We start from the raw sequence: 27,954 nt of genomic DNA on the forward strand, positions 1-27,954 counted from the left end.
CTCAGGCCATTCCCCCTTAAAGATGCTAAGGTAACCCTGGGAAGTTCACCCCTAAACATGCTTATCAATCAACCTGGACAATAAGGCAAGAGAAAAGAATTCATCCATGAGCTCATAGGCAAGGCAGAGAAAAACAAAAGAGAATTTAGTTAGCTCAGAAAGGACAAAGTCTTTGCTATCCTAATAGAAACTGCTAGACTCAATAAGCATCCCCGGTCCCAGAATGGGAAAGCATCAATTGTCAGTAGCATAATGTTACCCTTCCCCCTGATGCATTTTTTTTTCTCAATTAACACTTGTTTAATTCTGAAAAAAAAAAAAAAAAAAAAAAAGAAGGTAATTAAAGCCATTTCCTGTAGGAGTAAAGATAAAGATTGGAAAAGACTCAAGGTTCTCAGAGCCACAGCTGTCTCAGACATGAAAACCAGAAGAACTCAGTAAGTGGAGGTGGCAAACCTATCTTCCTCCAGATGGGAATCCACAAAGCATAGCTTACAACTGTACCACCTTCCTTCATCTCATTGTCTCCACTGTATTCTAGACAGGGAATGTATCCTTCATAGCATTTTTGATTGATAAATGAAGTCCAACATCCCATGATTATTCTGCAAGTAATTTTGCACAGACATCTCACCCCAGTGCCTGTCTGGAGCTCACCTAAGGTCACCAAATCACTTGGTGGTGAACCAACTGCCTTAACCTTTGGGGGGAGGGGATAGCTAGATTAGGAAACCAGAGGAATGGAAGGGTGAGCACTTTGCAAGCCTGGCCGGTCAGTGCTTAGTGGAGGCTAAACCAGTAGCAACAAGGGGTGGTGGCTTGGCCCAGGGGAAAAATCTGTGAATTGTGCTTTTCTATCTAGAAAGCAGAGTAGACAGAAGATGGTGGGAGAAATGGAACCTGATTTTGTTGTTCTTGGATTGTGGATTTTACTGACATAAAACAGAATATCCTGTATACCTGATATCAATGTATAAATAATGAGCATTAACATAGTAAAATGTTCAATGAAGAATCAAACTATCAGAGTTACATTTGTTCCCCTCAGTCAGTATCATTTTGTCTATTGGAGTAGAGTGGCTAAATTAACGCCAAGGCTTGAAGGCCCCTGCAAGGCCAGCATCTGGATGCACAGCAGGTGAGCACCAGACTTCACATCTGCATACACGAGCCTTATAAAAATGGACTAGAGGCTGGGACAAACCAAAGCAGGATGGCCTTACAGCAACAGCAGCTTCCTAGATGGGTTAGACAACAGCCCTATGCAGGGATCATGATTTCAAGGCCAAATTAAACATCATATATCCCTACAGTCTGCATCCCCCAAAAAACTGCAAGATGAGGGGGAAAGGGGTGTTTCTGCATTATATACATACTTTCATTACGAACATTTGAATACAGACTTTCTATACACACATTACCTATATAATAAAAATGTACACGGCATGAGTATATGTCACTGTATAAATATATAGAGTTTTAGAAATCTTGAACCCGCGCTTCCTGTTCGCATCCGTTTCTCCTCTTCTTCCTCCCCAGTCGGGTCCATCATTTAAGAGTTGGGCAAAAGGGACAAGTGTCATTTGTGTTGGTCTGGGCCCAGAATTTGATACACTGGAAAGAAAGAGACACACATATACCTCAGACTTAGCTGGGAAACAAAGTAGGTCAGCAGAGAGTGCCATTAAAGATCACAAGATCTAGCCGGGCGTGGTGGCACACGCCTTTAATCCCAGCACTGGGAGGCAGAGGCAGGCAGATTTCTGAGTTCGAGCCAGTCTGGTCTACAGAGTGAGTTCCAGGACAGCCAGGGCTACACAGAGAAACCCTGTCTCGAAAAACCAAAAAAAAAAGGATCACAAGATCTAACTCTCAAAAATTCTCACAGGGATCAGATGGACTAGCAGGGCCATTTCAGTGGTCTTTCTGTGTGTTATGTGTTGTATGCACATGTTAGTATGAAAACATGCTAGTGCATGTGCATATGTGCATGGAGGACTGAGGTTAACACAGGTGTCTTTTTTCTACTGTTAAAAAAATATGTACTCAATGCATGAGTGTGTGGCCTCAGAGTTTTTTCTTATCAAGAATATAAATGCTGGGCTAAAGATGTAGTTTCCAGTCCTTGCATAGCATGCAGACAGCCATGGGTTGGATCCACAATACCACAGAAACCATGTGTGGTAACACACACCTGTAATCTTAGCACACAGGAGGTGGGGGCAAGAGGATCACAAGTTCAAGGTTAAAAAAAAAGTTCAAGGTCATTCTTACCTACATAAGGAGTTGAAAGAATTTAGATGTTAACCCAGTTTCTACTTGGAAAAACAAAATGAACGAAATAAAAAGGTTAAGGAGGAGTCACCTAGGGTTGGGCTGGGCGTGGAAGCGCACACCTTTAATCCCAGCACTTGGGAGGCAAAGGCAGGAGAATTTCTAAGTTCGAGGCCAGCCTGGTCTACAAAGTGAGTTCCAGGACAGCCAGAATTATACAGAGAAACCCTGTCTCGAAAAACCAAAAAAAAAAAGGAGTCACCCGCTGCTGCCAGGGTTACCTGTGAGTCTGTCAGTGAAGATGGCAGGACGTGAGGAGATCAGAGCAAGGAGTATCTGCTCTGCTTTTTTAATCATTAAAAGTGAATTTCTTTCTTTCTTTTTTTAAATCAAATTTACTCGTGTGTGTGTGTGTGTGTGTGTGTCTGTGTATATACTATTCTGGTACTGCAATTACTAATCCCCTATTTAGGCCCTATCACTCTTCTCAGCTCAAGCAAAGCATATCCAAGAAAATATGTGTTAATCAGTGTTTAAGGAGAAGCTGCTTATGAGTCACCTGCAGAGAATGGGGTAAAAATCTGAGCTTCTAGCTGCAGATTCTGAGCTCTACTGATGGCGAGGCCATAATGACTGAAAACTTTATGATTACATACTAATGATGAGGATCAACTTAGTAAAATAGTCAAGCAAAATTACCTCAGCTGTCAGAGTAGAAGCCATAATGACATACAATACCTACCTCCTTGTGCAACGCGTGGGTGCAGGCCATCGGGTGCAGCTCACTGGGCTGGACAAGTTTCTGACACATCAGACACAGTTTACAAGTGGGTGGAGCCTGTGGAACAAGAAGTCTGGTCACAGCCAACCTCCGAGTCACCTTGCCTGCTATGCCCATGACTCCATCCGTTTGTTCCATGGAGCAAAAACTCAAGTCCTAACCTAGATTCTGCCTAAAGTGCTTGCAGCGTGTTCCCTGTAGGGCTGCAAACAACCCTGCTGTGGAGATGATGGTTTCCTCTAGCATCCTTACCTGTAGCCCACTCCCTCCTCACCCTGTGCTTCTCCACATCCCAGTGTTAAAAGAAAAGAGTCTTACATGTGAAGACCTTCCAGGGTATGAAACTTGGGCAGAAGGCAAGAACATTGGGGGACTGATTTGGGCCAGAGGAGCAGGGTGCAAAGCCCGGATCCGACCAAGTGGCTGTGGGTAGAAATAATTTCAGAGTGAGGGAAGAGAGTCTGAGCAACAGCATGTATCAAAAAAGAAACTGGGGCCAGCAGGATGGCTCGGAGGGTAAAGGAGCTTGCCTGCACATAAGCTTGATGACCTGAATTCAATTCCTGGAACTCACATGGTAAAAGAAAATGGACTCCCACAAGTTGTCTTTCGACTTCCACACAACACACAACATACACACACACACACACGAATAAATTTGATTAAAAAAAGAAAGAAAGAAAGAAAGAAAGAAAGAAAGAAAGAAAGAAAAGAAAGAAAGAAAGAAAGAAATTCACTTTTGATGATTAAAAAAGTAGAGCAGATACTCCTTGCTCTGATCTCCTCACGTCCAGATCTTCTGGTTGGCTTCTTCCTCAACCTCTCGGCAGGCCTAAGCTCTCTCCCTGAGGCTCCTCTTACCTGAGTGCTTGACGCCACCCGTTCATGCTCGGCCAGTCGTGCGGCTACCAGTTGGATTAGTTCCTCCATGGTCAGGCCCGCCATGGTGGTACGCGCTGTCTTGATTTGCTGAAGAATGTTGGTCATCTGGGCCCTGAGAACAAACAATGTTGAGGGAAATAAAGTCAGCTTTCCTGGGAACACCCACACAGCCTCCTTGTTCTCTGACAGATCCTGAACCGGTCCTTAATGACACTTACTTATTGCACTGTGGGAACCGAGTCAGCAGCTTCTCCAGGATCTTCTCCAGTTTGTCTACTGGTTGGGGCCGGGGAGTTTCAGAAGAAGCCTTAATACCGCCCAAGCCTGGGGGAGGCGGGATGGAGGCAGCAGGAGGCATGTGTGGACCATGAGGGCTGACCAGGGAACCCAAGCCAGGGCTATTTCTCCCATGTGAGCCGGAAAGAGGTGGAGAAGGTTGGCTGGACTGGGAAAGGGCAGGGTTCAAGATCGGAAAAGACAAAGAGCGAGGATCTGCACTGGGCATAACCATAGGCATAGTGACCTGCCCGATAGAGAAGGGCATCCGAGAGGTCAGAGAGGGACTGGGCTGAAATACTTGAAGCATGAAATCTGCCTGCAAACGGGAAGAGATAGACGACAAAAGAGATGGGGAGAAAAGATTAGGAACTGGAGCAAAGGACAAGGAGATGGTTTAGTTGGTAAAGTACTTGCCTTGCAAGCATAAGGACTTGAGTTCATATCCCATCATCCACATAAAAGCCTATACTGGGGCATATATCTGTAACACTAATGCTGTAGGGGCAGAGACAAGCAGATCCCCACAGTGGCTAGCCAGTTTAGCTAATCCCCGAGTTCTAGGTTCAGCAAGAGACCCTGTCTCAAAAATAAGGTAGACAGGCTAGGTGTGGTAAATGCATATCATTAGTTCCAGCACTCAGAAAGCAGGCAGATGGATCGCTTGGTCTACATAATGAGTTACTCATACTGAGTAAGACCTTGTCTCAAACAAACAAGCAAAACAAACAAACAAACAAACCCTAAAAGGTAGAAAGCAACCCAATGGTGACTTCTGGCCAAAGTATATAGGAACACACACACACACACACATATACACATACACACCATATGTGCACATGTATACAAGCATGCATTCACACATACATTATGTAAATATAGATATATACAAAAAAAATTTTAGGAGTTGGGTGGTGGTGGTGGTGCATGCCTTTAATCCCAGCAATTCAGGGGGTAGAGGCAGGCAGATCTATGTAAGTTTGAGACCAGCCAGGTCTACACAGTTCCAGGACAGCCAAAATCAAATCAAAACAATGTTTTTTGTGTGGTTTTTTGTGGTTTTTTAAAGAGAGAGAGAAAAGTGCAGAAGTCAATGAGCAACTCTTCCACTCTGGCACTAAGAACGGCTCCAATGTCTTTGTTAAAAGAACAAGCAGACCGGGCATGGTGGCACACGCCTTTAATCCCAGCACTCGGGAGGCAGAGGCAGGCAGATTTCTCAGTTCGAGGCCAGCCTGGTCTACAAAGTGAGTTCCAGGACAGCCAGGGCTACACAGAGAAACCCTGTCTCGGGGGTGAAAAAAAAAAGAAAAAAAAAAAAAAAAAGAGCAAGCAGACAACTGTGATTCTGCTAACAACACACACAGGATGGACTCCTCGGAGCCAGCACTCTTACCTCTGAGGGTGGTGGAGGCAAAGTTGGGGTAGGGATCTGAGGAAGGCTGCTCAGCTTGGCTCCATTCCTCACTAGCTGGATATGACTATTAAACTGGTCCTGGAACAAGAGGAAGAGAAAGGATTGTCTTCCACTGCTAGGCTGAGTGGACCTTGGAACCCACAGGAGAGCGGAGCAGCTCTGTGCAGCAGTGCAAAGGCTGCCTAACAACCTACTATCAGGAGAGGTTAAGCACAAATGGGGCTGACTGAATCATCACTGCTAACTACACCTACCCGAACATTCTTTTTCATTATCCGAACTCCATTCAGTCTTGTCTCCCACTCTTGTTTGGAACGAACTGTCTCTAGGGTTGGAGGAGTTGACCTTTCAAAACACAAAGAATTCATAGACTTCATAAAACAAAACAATAACAATCAAACAATCTTTGTTTATTTGTTTGTTTTTCAAAACAGGGTCTCTCTCTGTGTAGCCTTAACTGTCCTGGAACTTGCTTTGTAAACCAGGCTACCCTTGAACTCACAGAGATATGCCTACCTCTCTGCCTCCCAAATGCTGGGATTAAAGCTGTTCACTGCCACCACCACTTGACTGACAATCAATTCTTGATTTATGGAAAATACAGGGTTAGAAACAGTTTGGGCCAAAAAGCATTGCCTCTATACTTGGTCTCTCATGATAACTAAAAGATGACAGCTGAGCACTTCGGCCTCATTTTGTGCGCTTGCCTCTGCATTAGCATGTCACTTAGCTCACCTATGTCACTTATCAGCAAGTATCTAATCTATAGTACCCTCTTCCTTTTGATGATGATGGCACAGAGACAACTGTCCTGAAGTCACAGTCACCAAAGTTCCAGGAGGAATAAAACTTCCAATATAACACTGTCCCCTCCTGGGGGAGGGTATAGGGAACTTTCAGGATAGCATTTGAAATGTAAATGAAGAAAATATCTAATAAAAAATTGAAAAAAAAAAACTGTCCCCTCCTGATGAGGGCAATTATCCACGAGGGTTAGCCTGTACCCTAGAGTAGAAGGGGTCATCTTGTAGGAACCGGACTAATCTCCACATGTGATGACAGCTATGGGACTTCTTCAGATCACCTTGCAGAACAAGTACGAGACAAATATCAATGAGAGCACATCTTGAGCCACACTGGTTAATTATTTACACCTCTTGTCCCTTGCCTCAATATCTCCTCTATTTAAACCTGAAGTTCAGTGCCATGTGGTGATGTAAACCTATACACCAAACATTCTGAAGTACAGGGAGAAGAATCATGTGTTCCAGGCCGCCTGACTATACAACATCCTATCTCAAGCAAAGCTCTAGGATTGGAGAAATGATGTTTTAGCAGTTAATAGTGCTTGCTGCTTCTGCAGAAGAATGAAGTTTGGTTCCTAGCATGCACATTGAGCACTACACAACTGCCTATAACTCCAACTGTGGGCATCTGATACCCCTGACATCTGTCTATGGGTACCTGTACACGTGCATACACTCAAGCATGCACACAGAAATAAGAATAAAAAGTCTTTATATAAACAGATGAACCTAAAGCTCATGTTGGTAATTTTGGCATTTCTGGGTCCCTTTATTATTCTTCCCAATGTAGCCACATTGATTACATCTTCTCTGCTTTTCCCCATCACTAATCTCTTTAACTGGTAGACTGAGATGAGTGACTGAGCACAGCCTGGCAAGGCTGCCAGAGCCTGGGTTTTTGCCCCGAGCTCCAGTTCTATGCTGAGACACAGTTGTTGGATAATGGTCTTTGAAAAAAGAGGTGGGAGAGAAATGCTAGAGAAACCCAAGATTCTACGTCATCTGCTTCACATAAATGGTAGTACTTTTCTGTCCGAGAGAGGGTCTCCCATGTAGATCATCTTGGCCTGAAACTTTCAATATTTCTGCCTCAGACTCCCAAGTACTGGTATTACAGGAAAGTAACACCATGCCTGGTTCATGACATCATCCCACAAAAAGGGTTCTTGCCTGCCTGAAAATGCTATAGGGATCTTCTAAATCCTGGGGCAGACAGAGGAGAAATGGCCATGGAAGAAACAGAGCTCCAAAGACCTAGATTATAGTTTTAGCAGAGAGTATTTGTTCAAACAGAAATACAGTGATAAAAAGTATAAAACTATAAGAAGAGGAAAGAGTGAGAAAGTGAAGAAAGAACATGAACGAGAAACCCTTGAGCGATTGCAGGTACACACACAGATAGGCCTTAAGAGTCTTGTGAAGATAGATGCAAGCCAGGCCTGCCAGCCTAGGCCTTAGAGGGAGACACTTACTTGAGGTAAGTCAGATGAAGTTCTGCTTCTTTTTCTGCTTCTTCCAGTTTCAACACCAGCAACTCCTTCCGGCTCTCTAGTGACAGGATCTAAGGGACACACACACACACACACACACCCCAGAGAGAGAGAGAGAGAAAGAGGGGGGAGGGGAAGGGAGAGGGAGAGAGAACTTGTTAACTTTATAATCACAAACTACTTGTAATTAGAACAAATGTTCCCAGGCTTCTAATGCTCTTGTATCAAAACTGTATAGCACTTGGGAGCACAAAACCCAGGCTCTGAGGGAAGACACTGTCTCTTCTTACCTCTGCTTTCCAGGCCCGCTCTGTCTCTTCCATAATATTCCGGCTGATTTCACCATCCTGGTTCTTGAGTCTATCCAGTTCCATTTCCCACACTTCTCTGTACAGTGAGAAGCCAAGAACAAGATTAAAGAAGGAAATGAAGTTTGCTGAGGCAAACCCTAGGCTGCGCAGAGGGGTTGTGAAACCTCACTCCCAGGCCTCACTCCAGAGAGAGACAAATGATGTATAGAATGGTCTAAATTTCAAACAGCACCAACATGGGACATGTTCACTTTTCCACTTGCTTAAAAACAGTTACCCAGTGCAGGAAAGGAATATCTCTTCAAGCCCAAACTTAGCTGGGCATAGTAGCTCATGCCTATAATCCTAGTCCTTGGAAGGCTAAGGCAGGTGGATTGCTTCGTAGACTACAACGTGAGACCCTGTTTCAAAGAAACAAAATCCCGTATGGGACACAATGTTCCATGTTTTCAGAGCAGTCAAAACTGTGGGCCTTTCAATGTGGGCTGTGAAGAACATAGGAGCAAATGCTGGGCCGGTTAATACTTACCTCTAACACACACTCAATGTAGCACTTATTATTAGCTAGCTCACCAATCTCTGCATTTCCTAAGTACAGTAAAATTCTTCAAAAGGAAGATGTGAACTGGATATGGTGGGTGGTGAAGGATTTTGGTAGTGATTCTAGTACTTGAGTACGTTAATACAAGAGGACTGCCACAATTTAAGGACAGCCTAGGTTACACAATTATGTTTTAGGCCAGCTTGGGCTACAGAGTGAGATTCTACTTCAAACAAGAAGATGTATTTCCATCATACCTAGCACTTCTCATTTTTATCCATCTCTTCCATTCTAAAATGTTTCCTACCCCAACCTACCCTAGGGTTGGTGATATTCACTTTCAGGATTAAGGTGACTGTTTTAGTTTGCCTAGCACTGAAATATCTCCTAGGAGATGGGTCTTTCTGTATTAAACTGGGACAGCTGACCCTCTTACTCAGGACTAAAGAAGCCATTGTGGAATAGACCAGGAGAATTTTCTCATATTACACTTGACTGTGAGCTAAAAGCATGGGCTACTCAGGTTCATGGAAAGAATGAAATGAACATGATTTACATTTTCTGCAATGCATTTTAAAAAGGTAAAAGAAAATAGGGAGAGTTACACACTAAGAGAAATGCTCATGATTTTCTCTATAGAGACAAGTGAGTTTATTAGTTTTGTTTTTCTGATAACCTTACATATTTAAAGTACAATTTATTCTTTCTCTTCCTTTCTTAGTTGGTTTTGTTGTTTTGTCCTTAAAGACAGGGTCTCACTATATAGCTCTAGCTGTCCTGGAACATGTTGTATAGACCAGGCTGACCAAAATGTCAAAATGTCTGATCTCTGAGTACTGGACCCAAACACCTGCATCACCACACCTTGTGTTTTTAGTTTAGTTTTGTTTTGTTTATCAGATATGGTCTCTATGTTGCCCACATTAGATTCAAATTTACAGCATTCCTCTTGTTTCTGCTTCCCCATTGCTTGGATTTAAATGAGTTACTGTGATGGATTGTCCAGGGAGTGGCAGGATTAGAAGGTGTGGCCCTGTTGGAGTAGGTGTGTCACTGTGGATGTGGGCTTTAAGACCCTCATCCTAGCTACCTGGAAGCCAGTATCTGCTAGCAGCCTTCTGATGAAGATGTAGAACTTTCAGCTCCTCCTGCACCATGCCTGCCTGCAGGCTGCCATGTTCTCACCTTGATGACAATAGACTGAACTCTGAACCTGTAAGCCAGCCCCATTTAAATGTTGTTCTTATAAGAGTTGCTTTGCAGATCCTCAAGGATTTGCCACCAAAGGAATCAGATTTTAATAAGGCTTACAAGATTTTAAGTTGCTGCACCCAGAGACTGAGTTACCATTGTTTCTAAACTAAGTTTGTGTTGTGGTCTCCTTTACATGGCAGCTTGTCTGGGTTCAAGAGAGAAAGGTAATACGTGGGTTTGCCAGATGTGTACCACAAAGGCCATGGGGGATTGGTAACAACCGGCCAGTGGGAACCTAGCAAGCTGGGTGGAGATGTTTCAAGAGCTCCAGGCCAGAGAGTCTCCATGAGATAAAACAGGTCAGCCAATGCCCACCAGTGCTTGGCCAGGCAGAGGCACAAGCGCAGGAACGTGCCTGCTAATCTATTTTAATAATTCCCACAACATAGACCCTCTCTCAAAAAGTCAAAAACAAGCAAACAAAGTTCCTGTTATATAGCCCTAGCTGGCCTGAAGATGAAGCTAGCCTGACATTTGTAATTATCCTCCTGACTTTGCCTCCTGAGTGCTGGGGCAATAGATATGTGCCACAGATGCCATTTTTTCAAGTATTTGTGTATGTGTGTATGTGTGTGGTATATATGAATGTGTATATGCAGCTGTGCGATGGTGGCGCACGCCTTTAATCCCAGCACTCGGGAGGCAGAGGCAGGTGGATTTCTGAGTTTGAGGTCAACCTGGTCTACAGAGTGAGTTCCAGGACAGCCAGGGCTACACAGAGAAACCCTGTCTCGGAAAACCAAAACAAAAAAATGAATGTGTATATATATTCAAATGTGTGTAGTGGTCTCAACTGTCTTTCTGGATAGCTAAGCTCTCTCAATTGAACTCAGAGCTCACCCATTGTTTAGTTTAGATATCCAGATTTCCCCAAGAATCCTTCTGTCCTTTTAAGTATCTCTGATTCTCAGTTGAATGAATCTGTGGATACAAAACCTGCATGTATAGAGGGACAACTGTCATATGCAGAATATGTTATATCAAATGAGAAAACTTTCCAGATAACATTTATTCTTCAATAATTTGGAGTGTTTCTTCCTTGCCTCCAAGTAAAGGAGATGCAGTGATGTTGCTATTTTAGGGCATCTCTCAGTGAGTCAAGGGTAGACCTTTGATAAAGAGTAGGTCTGTGAACAAAGTTTTGTAGCAAACCTAACTTATCCCAGAGTCCAAAATTCCAGGGACTTTATGAATTTGGAACAGTGTGTAGCTTACAGTAGTAAAAAGTAGAAAAAGCTTAAAACAGGAAAACCAAGGGAAATGTAAATTTGGAGCTTCCAGCTTGCAAAATCATCAAAGCAAAATCCTAGTTGGAATTAGCCTGGCAAGGTACTTGGCACTTACTGTTCTGGTTTGGTGTCCACATCAATATCTTATGAGAACATAAAAAGCAAACCACATCAGCTCGCTAGTCAAGAGCTGAAGACATTTGATAAAGAGAGGTGAGCCAGAGCCCAGGACCACAAGGATCAAAAGCATCGGCCAGTGAACACCACAGTGGTAGCAAGACAGACTGACACAAGGAAATCAGACACATGGAGTTCCTACTAAAACTACACAACTGTGAGAAACCCTAGGCTCAATCCTAGAACCACAGTAAGCAATAATCGTCTCCACTTGCCCACCCAAACCAATAAAACCTACAAAGTATCAAAACATTAAAGTAGAAAGAATCTGAGCAGTTGCTTTTGAGTTACTGAAGAGGGAAAGGGCACTCAAGGGAGTGTATACAAGATGTAGCTGTATAATGAGGACTCTGTTTGTGTCAGGTACTTTGCTGGACGAACCAGTGGAACACAGAGGTTGCTGTGAGGCTGTGCCTCCTAGAAATGTCATAAGCTATACCCATAAAGTCTCACCAAGATGGATGACCAAGCATGAGCTGAATGAGCACAATACAATAGACATGCTAATGTGAAAGGGACCCATGAGACCTCAACCCTAGACAAAGAACTACAGGCAAGACAGGGATGCTGAGATCTGGAGAAACAGTCTTCCACAGGGAAGAGCACACCAATTTGTCATCCAGCACCAAATGGTCAGCCTTGAAAGTATATACATACAAGTAACAGTATACAGAATCAGCAGGCTGGATTATGTTTTTAGGAATACAGACACAGACACAGACAGAAAGACAGACAGACAGACAGACAGACAGACACACACACACAAAATCACCAGCAGTCACAGCAGCAGCATTTAAAGAAAAAGGGGTCATAATAAGTTTAAAAGAAAGCAAAGGGGGTGGTATGTGGGAGAGTTTGGAGGGAGAAAAGAAGGCATGGGGGAAATGGTATAATTATAGGTAGATAGATAGACAGATAGATAGACAGACAGACAGACAGATAGATAGGTTCCCTCACTGTCATGCCCACAAGCTAGCCTTAAAGAAGATTCCTTATTAAGATCCCTTCCCAGGTGTGGAAATACTACAATCAAGGCTACCACAGTGGGTCATAGTGAAATGTATTACTTAAATGTTTGTGGCAATGCTGGTCTATACACACCTGCAGAACAGGCAATCATGCAAGAATTTCAATGTAAAGATGTGTGATCTATAATACTTATTCATGTATCTCCTTCTACAAATAAAAAGTTTATTACAAAAAACAAAAACAAAAAAAGGCCTTGCCTTGGTCATAGTGTCTTCACAGCAATAAAACCCTAACTAAGCCAGTTACCATGACCAGCAAAAGGCAGCAATTCTCCTTTTAATTTAATTTTTTTCATTTATCTTATATGTATAGGGGTTTTGTCTGAATGTATGGCTGTGCACTACATCTGTGCCGGGTACCTTTGGAGTTTCTAGGATTGATGTAACTCAACTGGCATCCTCAGTAAGATCAGCTGTGGAGTCATCTCTCCAGCCCCCAAAACATTTCTCCTAACAGAAGTGTCTAAGGCTCATTGCCTCACATCGTCTTGTTTATAACTCCACTCTCCTCCTCTATTTGAGATTCTGGGTATGTTTGCTACATACACATCATCCACTTATTGACATAAATCTGCATCTGATTTCTACTGACAAGTTCTGTTCATCTAACAGACCTGAGTAGGTGTGCCACGTGGTCTCCAAATTAACTTCTATCACACGAAGAATTCTCTAGTTGTTCTTTAAAAACTTCTAGGTAGCTATAACTTCTTGGAAAACACATAAACCTCCAAAACTGAAATCTTCTCACATAAGAATGTGTGGAACAAGGCTGGAGAGATGGCTCAGAGGTTAAGAGCACTGACTGCTCTTCCAGAGGTCCTGAGTTCAATTTCCAGCAACCACATGGTAGCTCACGACCATCTTTAATGGGATCCAATGCTCTCTTCTGGTGTGTCTGAAGACAGCTACAGTGTACTCATATTCATAAAATAAATAAATGAATCTTTAAAAAAAAGAATGTGTGGAACACTTTGTGGAGTTCTGTGACGTCCCACCTAATTTCCCATTCTTTCTTTGACAGTGGGCTAATTATAGGAGAGCGTAAGAGATAGTTGCCTTCTGTGTCTGGTGATATCCTTGAAGAATGATAGATACTCAAGGAACAAACTATCTATTACTAAATACATATGGCAGCTACATATGCATTTATATATGTACACACTTATATCAGAAAATCCTCTTATATCTATGGGAAATTCCACATATTCACAAATGAAAATTATTTCTCTTTGGGCATTTGCCTACAACAGGCATCCACATAAAAGAGAACTACTGATCAGACAACAAAAATGGGTAGGAAGAGCTGGCAAGACGCTCAGTGGGTAAAGGTGTTTGCTGCTAAGTCTGACCGGAGTTCAATCTCTAGGACCCACACAGGGGAAAGGGAAACGACTTCTGCAAGCTGACCTCTGCCGTCCGCACATGTGCTTGCACACACACACACACACACACACACACACACACACACACACACTGGCTTAGTTAGGGTTTCTATCTTCTATGACAAATCATCATGACCATAAGCAATTTAGGGAGGAAAGAGTTGATTCTGCTTATACTTCCACATCACAGTCCATCACTGACAGAAATCAGGGCAGGAACTGATACAGAGGCCATAGAAGAATTCTCTTTACGAGCTTGCTCAGCCTGCTTTCTAACAGCATCCAGGACCACCAGTCCAGGAGTGGGATAATGGGTTGAGCCCTCTTACACCACTAATTAAGAAAACGATGCCTATAGAGGCATTTTCTCAATTGAGAGTCCCCTCTTCCCAAATGACTCTAGCTTGTGTCTGACATAAAACTAGCCAGTACACACACCCAAATTAATTAATTAATTAATAAGCATAATAATGTTTTTATTAGTGAAAAAACTTGGGAGAGGCTGGAGAGATGGCTGCTCTTTCAGAAGAGCTGGGGCGTGGTTTCTAGTACTCACATATTGGCTCACAACCATCTAACTTTGACTCTAAGGAAATTGCTGCCCCCTCCTGGCTTCCCAGGTATTATATACAAGTGACTAATAGTGCTGGGAAAAATCCCCATACACATAAAATAAAGTTAAAATTAAATAAATGGGTAAGTTTCGTAACAATGATAAAAAATACTCAGCTTCCTTATATGCTAGCTGTATAACATAACCATCAGATTTTCAAATAATACATTATGTAAAATAATACATTATGTAAAACACATACAAAACAAGACTGTTCACAGAGTAAAGGTGCTTGCCACCAAGTCTGAAGTTCAATCCTTGGAACTCTCATGGTAGAAGAAAATAACTAGTTTCTGAAAATTGTCCTCTAACCTCTACATGTGTGCTATGGTGTGCACATACACACCCACACACACAAAGTAAATAAGTGTAAACAAAACAAAACAATGAAAGAAAAATCCCACACATACCAGTTCCCACTTTTGGAAGAAAACAATCCATTAGGTGTTTTCTGGCTTTTGATTTTGACAGCCTCATTCTGTAGCCCAGACCAGAGTACAACTTGCAACAATTCTCCTGCCTCAGCCTCCCAAGTGCTGAGAGTAGTCAGATGAGCTGCAATACCCAGCTAAAGTTTTAAAATCTGTCTCATTTCTTTCAACCCCATACTTCTATTATTTCTCATACTTAGTTTTTGGGTATCAGTGGTTAAAATTAATAAATTCTATCACATTATACAATCTTGGCTTATTGCAGGTCTTGATATGTTTATATATTTTTTAAATTAACTTTATTTATTTTAAAGATTTATTTGTTTGTTTTATGTAGGTACACTGTTGCTGTCTTCAGACACCACCAGAAGAGGGCATCAGATCCCATTACAGATGGTAGTGAGCTGGGAACTGAACTCAGAACCTCTTAACCACTGAGCCATCTCTCCAGCCCTTTAGCTTTATTCTTTATCATAGGAGCCAAACAAATTTTTAAAATTTTAGAAAACAAAAATAATTAATATAGAGTTCCCAACTGTTTGGTACTGTTTATATGACAAGTTACTTTATCTCTGAAGACATCAATTTCTCCATTCATAACAACAACAGTATTTGCATCATGGCTGGGATGAAAAAGCATATGTCACTGCTTTCTAACTGAGAAAGCACACGTAAAGAATGAGCTATGTGTGGTGACTCACACTTGTGACCCCAGCAGCTGGGAGGCTAAGCAGGAGATTTGCTATGCGTTTGAAGTTAGCCTGGACTACATAATGAACTTCAGTCCAGACTGAATAAAAGTATAGGACTCTGACTCAAAAAACACAATGTTTTTAATAAGATATCTACCATATGCAAACTAAGACACCATATTTGGGGTTGTTTTTGTTAAGTATTGCTGGAATTTAACCGAGGGTCTAGTCTGCTCCAGGTAAGTGTTATAAAACTGGACTGTATCTTCTGCCCATATTAATTTTTTAAAATATGGAACGCTTCATGAATTTGCGTGTCATCCTTACACAAGGGCCGTGCTAATCTCTGTATCATCCTAAGTTTAGTATATGTGCTGTCTAAGACGCAAGCATTAAATGTTTTGTTAATATGTATTCATTTACTTATTAGAGACAGGGTCTCATTACATAGCCATGGCTAGCCAAGAATGTGCTCTATAGACCAGGCTGGCTTCAAATTTACCTGCCCGTACCTCTGGGCTACTGGGTTACATGGGTGGCATGTTCCAGCACACCTGGAACAATTCATTTATTTTTTGTGAGTGTGATTGGTTTGCCTGCATGTATGTCTGAGCACTACATTCTTGCAGTATCCAGGAAAGCCAGAAGAAAGTATTAGACTCTCTGGAATTGCAGTTACAAACCACTGTTAGGTGCCCTGTTGGTGTTGGAAACAGAACCCATGGCAAGTGCTCTTAACTACGGAGCCATCTCTCCACCCCCAAGATCTTATTTTTTAAGTTTGAATTTTAAGTTCAACTTCTCATAACCATATTATATATAAAAATGTCAACCATTACAGTCAGGAGTGGGTGAGTCACATCTGTAATCCCAATTCTGGGGAAGTTAAGGCAGGGGAATTTCCATGAGCTTGGCAATAGTTTGGACTATTGTGTTCTATAGCTAGCCTGAGCTTCAGTGGAAGACCCTGTCTCAGAAGGCAAAACAAAGAGGTGGGGAAGCTAGGGAGATGGCTCAGTAGGTAAAGCACTCACAGTGCAAGCAGGAAAATTAAAATGCCCAGAATTTAGATCAAGCTAGGGCAGCAGGCAGTGGTGTGTATCTGGAATCACAGCACTCTTACAGAGATGAGAAGGAGTGTCTAGAAGCTTACAGGCTAGCTGGCAAAAACAACAAAGAGACCCAGTCTCAAGCAAGGAAGGCAAGAACCTCCACATCCACACAGTGGCATAAACACATACACAAAGACACACATACAAAGATGATTAAACACTAAAAAAAGTCCCATATATATGTGTGTATAATATATAAGATATATAATATATATGTAATATGCATACACATGTACATATGTGTAAATGTACACACACACACACACAAAAATCAAAGACAAAACAAAACTTGTGAATTGATATAGCAGTCCAGGCCTAGAGAGATGACTCAGTAGTTGAAAGAACTGGATGCTCTTGTAGAGGACCCAGGTTCAAGTCCGATCACCCACAGGTGGTTCACAATCATTAATAACTCTAGTTCTAGATGATCTGATGCCCTCTTCTGACCTCCATGAGCACCAGGTATGCTTGTGGTACACAGATATACATGTAAGCAAAATACTCATATACATAAAAATAACAATAATAAATCTAAAAATTAAAAAAAAAAGACAGAAATTGCTGTCCATTATACAGGTCTACCATTACCAACCTAATATTTTCCTTGTTATTGTTTTTTTAAATCTGGATGACTGTGTGAACTTTAATCTTTACTGTGGGTGTGCACATACATGTGTGTATGGGTGTTTTGCCTGTATGTATCCTGTGTAGCATGTGCATGAAGTATCTTTAGAGGCCAGAAAAGGGTGCTGGATTCCCTGGGACTGGAGTAACAGACTCCTGGTTGTGAGCAGCTATGTGGGTCCTCTGGAAGAGCAGCCAGAGACTGCAGAGCCATGTCTCCAGCTCCTTCCTTGTTATCTTCAATATGACAATTATAAATAATGCCATAACAAATGTCTCTGTGTAACTAACACAAGCTAATGACAAAAGTGATGCAGTCAGACATCAGAGGAGGGTAAGCCAGGCAAGCCACAGGCTCTGGAACTGAGGCCAACTGGGTTGCACTCCCAGCCTCACTACTCTGCACTACTTGGCCAGTGAGTTTTTCTCTGCCTTGATTCCATAGAATATAAAGTGGGAAGAACACAGGAATCAACCTTCTCTAGCACCACTGTGTAGACTAAATGAGTTAGCATAAGCAAAATGCCTTAGATGCACTCTAACAAATAGTAAGAACTTTATAAATGCCAAACAACTTTCCTCAGAGGAACTAAAATACAAATACATCATTCTATCAGCCAGGCACAATATCACATACCTTTAATCCCAGTACTTGGAAGGCAGAGATAGGAGGATCTCTATGAATTTGAAATCAGCTTAGTCTATATAGCCAGGGCTACATAATGAGACTGACTCAAAAACAGAACTAAACATCATTTTCCCTCTGACAAGTAGCAGTAGGAATACTTCCTTGGAATAAGGGCGCAAATGCCAAGTGTCCCATGAAATTCCTCTGCATGTTAGAGGCACAGATAAGAATTAGGATCTCTAAGTTTCCAACCTAAGGACTTTGTGCAGAATTGTGGTACACTCTAGATAAGGAAGGGCAAGGAAGCAAAGTCGAACTAAAACAGTGGAGAGTGAAATCAAAGATGTATTTCCTGATCTTAAGACAACCTTCTACAAAACCTTTCCCTATCTTTTAGGTGTGTGTGGGTGCTGGCACAGATCTCAGGTAGTTCTGGCTTGCCTCATTCATTATGTATAGGAGGCTGACCTTGAAGTGGACTTCAAGGATCATCCTACCTCCACCTCCTAAGTACCAAGCATATAGGCTAAAATCACTAAGCTGGGCTTGAAACCAGTTTCTCAAAACAAAGCAATCATACACAGAATGATTAGATATAGAAAAACATTACTGGGATGAATTCTTCATGATTCAACATCTTTAAGAGTAGCCCCACTGTGCTAGACATTTCCAAACACGGAGATACAACCCAGATGCTTTTCCAGTAGTTTGCTTGGTGAGCAAAAGGAACAATTATGTGGGCAGAACTAGCCAAATGTATAAAGGACAAGGGGCAAGGGCCCAGAATCCCCGCGAGCACAGAGAGGTACCAGAAGCCCTGGAGAGGGAGGGAGCTGCACTTTTCAAAGTGCAGGCAGGGTCCCTAATTCATTAAAGGCCCACTCCATAGTGCTTTTGTAAGCTTGAAAGAAAAGAAACAAAGAAAGGGGTGAGGGAGGAAAAGAGGGAAGGAGAGAGGGGGAGAAGCAAGCAGCAAAGCAGCAAGCAAGCCAGGTGGTGGTGCACGCCTTTAATCCCAGCACTTGGGAGGCAGAGGCAGGCGGATCTCCAGTTTAAGGCCAGCCTGGTCTACAGAGTGAGTTCCAGGAGAGCCGGGGCTACACAGAGAAACCCTGTCTCGAAAAACCAAAAATAAATAAGAAGTGGGGGGAATGGACAAGACAGGACAGGCAGCTAAAAAGTGCTCTCCCAGTGTGGGGGGCTGGGGGGGGGTGTTTTAGATGCTAAAGGCCAAGGCAGGCTTTTCACATGAGTGCTGGGGATACAGACTCAGGTTCTGTGTTTCATAGGAAACACTGACCGACCTCCCCAGTCCTCTAGCTTATGTTTTTCAGACAGGGCCTCTCATGGACCTGGAGCTAATCGACTCTGCTAGATTGGTTGGCCAATGAGCTGCAGGGATCTTCTTGCCTCGCTGACCCCAGTCCCCAGCACTGGGGTTACAGATGTGTGGTGCAATCCCTGGCGTTTAGTAGTTGCTGAAAATCTCAACTCAGGTCCTCATGCGTCCTTGCACTTTACAGACTAAACCACCTCCTCAGCTCATAGACATTCTCATCTCCTGAAGCTCATTTTTACTTCCACAAAGCACTAAGTGCTTGTCCTCACCCCTCTCTAGGGAATCATGTCTGGAGTGGGGAATGACTCAGCTGGAAAACACCCTCCAAGAAAGCTCAAAGTCCCAACTTTAATCAGCAGAACCGACATAAAAATGCTGATCATGTCCAATTCCTTTAATCCCAGCACTCAGGTGGCAGAGGCAGGTGTTCAAGGCCAGCCTGGACTATAAAGTAAATCCAGGACAGCCATGGTTGGAGTAGACACTTGTACTCCTAGCACTGGGTAGGGAAGGAAGGCAATAGACCCCTGGGGCTCAGCAGCCAGCCAGTCTAGCCTAAATGGTGGATTCCAGGCCAAAGAGACCCTCTCCGCTCTCTCTCTCTCTCTCTCTCTCTCTCTCTCTCTCTCACACACACACACACACACACACACACATACACACACACAATTTTCCCTAGAAGCATTTTTCTCTCCTCCTACCTTTGCCTAAGCAGATGACACAGGACCTCAGATTCTAACCTGTAAGTTAATGGTTCTTGTATTCTCTCCTGTATATACACACTACACATACAAATAAACTGTTTCTTCTCCCTATTGATCTGGGAATTTAACTTATTAACAACCCAAAAGGGCATCAGAAAAAAATTTAACCCTTGACTAAATAAGTAAGAGATCCATTCAAACTTTAAGGTGTTGTGGCATATGCCTATACCCTAGCACTCTGGAGGCAAAGGCAGAAGGAATGTCACAGTTTGAGGCCAACCTGGTCTACCCAGCACGCTCCAAGTCAGCAGGGACTTTAAAGTGAGACTATTTCAAAAAGCAACTAAACAAAACAGCAAGCCTGTAAACCAACAAGCCTGTGACAGGCACCAGGCTGTGCCTGCGGGTCTCTGTCTGGCCTACAGAGTAAGTTTAAAGCCAGCCTTGTCAACAGAGAGACCTTGTCTCAAAATCACAAAACTCGGCTGGGAATACAGCCCAATGGTATATTCACACACATACTTCACCACAACCCGACCCCACCTCCACCTAACGATTCTTTTATTAGATAGAGCAATTCAAAACAATTATCAAATTCAGTTCCATGTCATAGCTAACTTTTAACAAAGTGACCCGGTGACAGGCTTTAACATATTAAACAACAGCTACAGTCATATGTAGAAGCCATTAAAATACCTCTTGGTCTTCTAGTTTAACAATGGACTACAATTTTCTCCAGACTTCAACAAAAATACTTGTAAACAATTAAATTTATACAAAATTAAAGCCAGGCAGTAGAGGTATACGGCTTTAATCCCAGCACTTGGGAGGCAGAGGCAGGCAGATTTCTGAGTTCAAGAGGCCAGGACAGCCAGGGCTACACAGAGAAACCCTGTCTCGAAAATCAAAAAAAAAAAAAAAAGTTTTTCTTAAAATTAAAGAGACATATAAGCATCCAAACAATGTTATTTTTCTAAATGAACCAATTTAACCAGTAAAGCAATTTTCATGAAAAAAACATACTATTTGTATTAACATATATGTATTATGTTATTTTAAAATAAATCACATAGATATATTCTTGCCTTAATTTCTGGCTCAGTGAATACTGATAAACAAGATAGAAACAAACCAGAGTTATCTAGAGTCCTTGTGAACTATTAATATATAAAGGCCCAAGGCACAGTGGCACATGCCTGGAATGCCAGTCTCAGCTACATAGTGAGTTCATGGTTAGCCTGGGCTATTTAAGACTATGTCAAAAAGAAAAGGAATACAAAGGTCCTGACCCTAAGGGCCTCAGCATCTCTCTAGTCTTCTCATCTCCATCAACCTCACCAACTGACAGTATCTGGCTGTGCCCTCCTGCTCTACCTTTTACAATATACTCGGCTTTGTTTGGGTTTTGCTTTACTGTTGTATTCAATTGTTTGAGACTGGCTGGTGTAAACTGGATATACTGCAAGGACGCCTTGACCAGCTCCTGCTCCACAGCTTCTTCCTGTGCATGCATGTACACATTACACATGTGCACATGGAACACACACACACACCAGCTGTATTTTTGTCATGGAAAACTTTAAAAGACTTACTTATTTTATGTAATATGTGTAAGTGTTTTGCCTGCATGAATGTATGTACATCATGTGGGTGTCTGGTACCCACTGAGGTCAAAAGAGGGTTTTAGATCCCCTAGAACTGGAGTCACGGATGGTTGTGAACCGCCATGTGGGTGCTGGGAAGTAAGCCTGGTCCTCTGCAAGAGCAACAAGTGTTTTTACCTACTGTTGTGTGGTATTAACCATCCCTCCAGCTCCTGGTGGCAAACTTTTAACATCCCTCTGAAACCATGTTTCTCCAGCTCCTCTTATTCCAGTTAACCAGGTAGTCCAGCTCTTGCCTGGTCATCTACTCTACCCGAACCCATTTCCAACCACCTAAGAGATCTAGCTAAAGTGAGATCATATCATCTCGCAGCCCCTCCTCCCTGAAAACCTTCCTCTATACAGAAAACTCCAAATGTGATGATGACCTTCATCAGCTCCATCCCTCCACTACACCACATCCTCCATCCTGTCCCCTTGTCTTCTGGCCGCCTGCCTGCAAAGTTTTTCCCATTTGTTGCCAGGTCATTCCTCCCTAAATCTATGGCCATTACTTCAACTTCTCTTTTGAAATTTCAGACCACATAAACTCACCAATTTTACAATTTTTGCCACTTTTACTTTATATCACCTCCCCACCCCAACAACAAAGAAAAGAATCCTCAAGAAAAATACTCACTAAAAGCTTGAGGCAAACCAGGACTACACAGTGAACCCATTTCTCAAGAAAAAAAAAAAGGAGGAGGGACTTAAAAATAATATGTAGTGTACTAGTAAATAGAAAAGGAAAAAGGTTTAGAGAACTCAAGCAAGAAGGCTGTGGACACTACCAGTTACAACCAGCCCACGGAGTACCCACTTTGCACACAGGAAATGCTAGGTCATTGCTCCAGCGCCTCAAGACAGCAGCATCGACAAACACTAATTACAGTTAGCACTTAACTAATTAGCAGTTCTGGGGCCTGGACCTAGGGAGACTGCACAAACACTTTTCACACAAGCCTGACAATCTGAGTTTAAATGCCCAGAACTGTAGAAAAGTACATACACCCAACACTATCCTCTGAGATCCACACTCACACAGACACATACACAATGATTAAAACAGAACCCAGGCAAGAAGTGATGGAGCAGGCTTGTAATCAAGGACCTAGAGAAGCAGAAGTACAGGTACTTAAAATAAGTCTCTGCTGCACAGTGAATCTGAGGCCAATTTAACAAGACTGTGATCCAAGCAAGTGGTAAGGAGATAGAAAGACAATAAGGTCCAGGTTAGCCTTGGCTACATATGGAGGGGCCTACCTTAAACAAACAAACAGAGTCTTCAGTAAAGCTGTTAGCATTATTACTTGTAGCTATTCAATCAGAGAGAAGAGAAGGTAGTTAGAGGTGCATAAAGAGTGGAGAGTAGGTGCTGGAGAGATGGTTCAGCGGCTAAGAGCACCGACTGCTCTTCCAGAGGTTCTGAGTTCAATTCCCATCAACCACAGGGTGGCTCACATCTATCTGTAATGGGATCCAATGCCCTCTTCTGATATGTCTGAAGACAGCTACAGTATACTCATTCATATATATATATATATATATATATATATATATATATATACACACACATATACACACACACACAAATAATAAATCTGACAAAAATATTTAAAACACAGCGAAAGGAAATCAGGGCCTAGACAAAATTATAGACTAACTATAGACAAAACTATAGATCTTTAAGATCTCACATGCTCCGTGTACCTGTCTGTCTCTATTTCATCTTCCTCAAATCAGCTGTGAAGACTGTGGCAGAGCGAGTGTTGCCTTGGGTAGGTTGCTAGCTGTTCTGATCACTATCAACACAAAGGACGATGTTCTGCTGGGAAGACTCTGCAAGACTGTTCGAGAATGATCAGTGTGACGCACCTCCTAACTATTCACCACATTCTCAACGGAACTCTCTGCTCTCCAGACCGTCTCCCCTGCAAGTGGACGTGCCACAGGTATTGTCTCTCATTTTGGAAAATGAATCAGTAAGTGAGCTTGCTACTTACTTTTTACTTATCATCATACATATTTACAACATCCAAGTTCTTCTCAATAAATAAAAGGAATGTCAGCAGCATTTAAATAACACTATCACAGAACTCACAATTGTGAGTTTTCAAGCACTGATTTCAAACAACTTGGAAAGCTGAGTGCAACCAAATTCAAGGCCCATTTTGCTCTTGCTACATTATCAAGAAGAGGATACGATCACTAGATAACCCTTCACAAATGGCAATAGTGCACCACTGGTGGTGCTGTACAGCATAACCATTCAAAGCATTCCATGACCTCAGTATATGGAGGAAAAAAATGTCCCTCAGGATATAAAGCAAGTGATATAGGTTTTAGAATAACAGAACTCTTGGTCATGGAGCTATGGAGAGGTTCATATTTGCTATGTGTGCATAACAACCTTATTTTAGATCCCCAAGATACCTAAAACTGGGGCACGAAATAGTGCTATGTAGTAATCCCAGAACAGAGACAGACAGATACAGACAGGCAGGCAGGCACACAAACACACACACACACACACACACAGACAGAGAGAGAGAGAGAGAGAGAGAGAGAAAGAGAGAGAGGTTATAAAATACAAATAAAAATTATGAACATACTTGGAACCCAGGGGAAGAGGTGCTGGGGCCTAAGCCCAGGATGGGCCCACTGAGCTATAGGCCCAGACCTTACTTATCACTGCAGAGCAGTACCAACTCTCTGAGCGCATCTTTCTTTTGTGTCATGTAGGTACTGAGATTACTAAGACACTGGAGAATTCTGATGTGTGTTTCTTTCTCACATAAAAGCAATGGAACTGGCCCTGCCACACAAACACACACAAACGCCCACATGATTGGATGTGCAGCAGAAGCATTTACACACGCACACCCACAGGACTGTGTGTGCAGCAGAAGCATTTACACACGCACGCCCACAGGACTGTGTGTGCAGCAGAAGCGTACCTTCTGCCCTTCTCACAGAGCTTCTCGATTTCAGCTTTCAGGTCCTGCTCCTTCTGCAAGAACTCCTTCTTTTCTTTCTCTATCTTCTTCTTGGTTTCTTCTCGCTTTATGGTCACATCCTGAATGGCTTTTAGTATCTCCTAAATCCAATGTAATTAGTCACACAAATAAAGAAAGAAAGGTTAGCTTTTAGTGTTTTGGGATTTTTGTTTCAATCTCAGAATTTGTTTATGTGTGTGTATATATGTTATGTGTGTGTGTGTTGCTATGGTTCAGAACAAGAGCCTGGCACATGCTAAGCAACACCCCATAACTGAGCTACATACCCAGGCAGCCTGATAGGTTTTTTGATTTGGTTTGGTTTTGAGATAGTATCTTATATAACCTAGGCTGGGCTTAAATTCAATATGTAGACAATGCTGGTCTTGAACCCTGATCCCTTGCATCTAGTTCCACTGACTTGGATTATAGATATGTGCAGGCATATTATTACTGTGTATTGTGTAAAGATTCTCCTTTATTATTCAAATACTGATTTTTCTTCCCCCATATCTGGCTGCAATCTGGATATGGCACTGTAATACTATTTCTCTCTCTCTCTCTCTTTTTTTTTTTTTAATATATTTATTTATTATATCTTAAGTACACTGTTGCTGACTTCAGACACACCAGAAGAGGGCATCAGATTTCATTACAGGCCGTTGTGAGCCACCATGTGGTTGCTGGGATTTGAACTCAGAACCTCTGGAAGACCAGTCAGTGCTCTTAGCTGCTGAGCCATCTCTCCAGCCCCTTTTTTGGTTTTTTGAGACAGGGTTTCCCTATATAGCCCTGGCTGTCCTGGAACTCACTTTGTAGACCAGGCTGGTCTCGAACTCAGAAATCCGCCTGCCTCTGCCTCCTGAGTGCTGGGATTAAAGGCATGTGCCACCACGTCTGGCTTTTGTAATGCTATTTCTAATAATCTGTCTCAATGTTATGTAAACATCACTCCTCATTTATTCTCTGATTTGTCAATAAAAGCTTGTCAGCCAATGGCTGAGCATAGCAGAGACTCGGGCTGGACTTCCCATCCCAGTAAGGGGAGGGGGAGAGATAGGAGAGAGGATGGAGCCATGAGGAAAGGGTTCAGGAGCCAGCAGGAGAACACACCTGGAGCAGAGAGAGCCAGATTAACACTAAATCCCAAGTAGCTCAGGGGTTTGGGTTGAGAAGCAGCCAGATTAATTTAGAAGATTAAAATAGATTAATACTGCTCAGCTATTATGCCATAGAGCCTGACTGAATAAATTTTATAGTCTCTGTCTCATTATTTTGGAGCTTGTTGGGATAAAAAAAAATATATATCACTTTTAAAACTGTCCTAACAGATACGCACTTCCATGCTCAGAGTTTCTGGTACTTTGAACATGATTTTACTATGTATCCTAGATTAGCCTTGTGATCCCTATGTAGCATGGCAGGCTGGCCTCAAACTTGCTGCAAGCATCCTCTCTCAGCATCCTAGCAGCAGATGTTGAGCCACTACTCTCAGCCTGATAGTTTATTTCAATGATTATACATCCATATGCTGACTTAGTGGAATCAAACAGAAATAAAAGAATCAATTTCAGGGCTGGAGAGGTGGCTCAGGGTTTAAAAGCACTGACTGCTCTACCAGAGGTCCTGAGTTCAATTCCTAGTAACTACATGGTGGCTCACGATCCTCTGTAATGGGATCCAATGCCCTCTTCTGTTGTGTCTAAAGACAGCTACAGTGTACTCATATAAATAAAATAAATAAATAAATCTAAAAAAAAAAAAAGTCAAAAGAGTCAATTTCATAAACTACTGATGTAAAAGTCAAATCTCTGCAAGAAAGTTATATGAACATAGACTTCAACTCCACAGGACAGGTCTAAGAATCTTTGGAAAAAAAAATGTGGGGCTAGAGAGATGGCTCAGCATTTAAGAGCACTGGCTATCCTTCCAGAGGACCCAGGTTCAATACCCAACACCCACACACCTACACAGTGGCTCACAACTGTCTGTAACTCCAGTTCCAAGGGATCTGATGCCTTCTTCTGGCCCTCCAGGACACTTGATACATAAAGGTGAGACACCCATATACATAAAATAACTTTTAAGAGCCAGGACGTGAGACTGAGGAGGGATCAGTCAGTGAAGTACTTGCCATATATAAACATAATGATGAGTTTGAGTCCTAGAACCCCCATAAACTAACTGGGTGCAGTGGCATGTACTCTGGGGTCTAGAAAGGCAAAACACCAAGGGATCCCCTGGAGCTTGCTGGATAGCCAACCTAGCTCTAGGTCCAAATGAGAGCTCCTGTCTCAAATCACAAGTGGACAGTGCCTAATGATGACACCTCAAGGTTGACTGCTGACACGCACACATATCTGCATGCATACTTGTGTGTATACACACGAACACACACACACAATAGAACTGAAAAATGGAATGTGCTGGCTTGTGTAGCACTATGTTCCCTATTACCGATGCTCCAATAAAGACTGAACAAACACCTGTCAAGGATACTGAGAAAGGAAATTTTGCTTCAGGCTAGAGTTTGCTAAACCCAACAAGTATCCTCTTGTTTTATTATAGTTCTATTTTTATTGTAAGTAGAATTTTCTGTTTGTTTGCTGTGCTGGATAGTTTTATGTCAACTTAACATAAGCTAAAGCCATCTGAGAGGAGGCAACGTCAATTAAGACATTGCATCCATAATATCAGATTATAGGCTGGCCTGCAAAACATTTTCCTAATTAATGATTAGTGGGGAAGGGCCTGGGCCACTGTGAATGGTGCCATCCATCCCTGGGCTGGTGGTCCCGGGTGCTACAGGTAAGCAGACTAGCCGGGCAGTGGTGGCGCACGCCTTTCATCCCAGCACTCGGGAGGCAGAGGCAGGCGGATTTCTGAGTTCGAGGCCAGCCTGGTCTACAAAGTGAGTTCCAGGACAGCCAGGGATACACAGAGAAACCCTGTCTCGAAAAACCAGGAAAAAAAAAAAAAAAGCAGACTAATCTCCTAGGCACATGCCTTCAGGAGGCAAAGGCAGGAGGAGATCTGTGTGTTCAAAGCCAGCCTAATCTACAGAATATGTTTCAGGATAGCCAGTGCTATATAGAGAAGCCCTGTCTCCAAAGAAACAAAAGAAGTAAGGGAGAAAGAGCAGGCTGAGCAGCCATGTGGGGCAAGAAGGTAAGCAGTTCCTGCCTCCAGGCTCCTGCCCTGTGTGAGGTCCTGTTCTGACTTCCTCCCACGATGAACAACAATATGGAAGTGTAAGCTGAATAAACCCCTTTCCTCCCCAACTTGCTTTGGTCATGGTGTTTCATCACAGCAATAGTGCCTCTT

At 42.6% G+C, this 27,954-nt stretch overlaps 1 protein-coding gene and 1 non-coding gene across 8 annotated transcripts in view; both read right to left on the bottom strand.

Moving 5' to 3' along the window:
- Window positions 1-307: 307 nt before the first annotated feature.
- Rnf214 (ring finger protein 214) overlaps window positions 308-27,954 on the bottom strand; it is a 40,665-nt gene continuing 13,018 nt past the window's right edge. For 5 of the 7 annotated variants that reach the window (XM_021171838.3, XM_085844611.1, XM_021171833.3 and 2 more), the window contains 10 exons: window positions 24,592-24,731; window positions 8,217-8,313; window positions 7,909-7,997; window positions 5,885-5,975; window positions 5,610-5,708; window positions 4,156-4,532; window positions 3,917-4,049; window positions 3,374-3,478; window positions 3,017-3,112; window positions 308-1,614 (listed from right to left, as the gene is read on the bottom strand). In XM_021171838.3, coding sequence (XP_021027497.1) covers window positions 1,549-1,614; window positions 3,017-3,112; window positions 3,374-3,478; window positions 3,917-4,049; window positions 4,156-4,532; window positions 5,610-5,708; window positions 5,885-5,975; window positions 7,909-7,997; window positions 8,217-8,313; window positions 24,592-24,731 — 1,293 coding nt within the window. In that variant the 3' untranslated portion in view covers window positions 308-1,548. The remainder of the gene's footprint in view (window positions 1,615-3,016; window positions 3,113-3,373; window positions 3,479-3,916; window positions 4,050-4,155; window positions 4,533-5,609; window positions 5,709-5,884; window positions 5,976-7,908; window positions 7,998-8,216; window positions 8,314-24,591; window positions 24,732-27,954) is intronic. The other 2 variants (XM_029481068.2, XM_021171836.3) reach the window with 1 other exon arrangement.
- On the bottom strand, window positions 15,871-15,977 carry LOC115031971 (U6 spliceosomal RNA). The gene has a single exon (XR_003837629.1). It is a non-coding gene; the product is annotated as a U6 spliceosomal RNA (small nuclear RNA).

Source organism: Mus caroli, unplaced genomic scaffold, assembly GCF_978045245.1.
Source record: "Mus caroli unplaced genomic scaffold, Mus_caroli_1 scaffold_11, whole genome shotgun sequence".
NCBI lineage: Eukaryota > Metazoa > Chordata > Mammalia > Rodentia > Muridae > Mus > Mus caroli.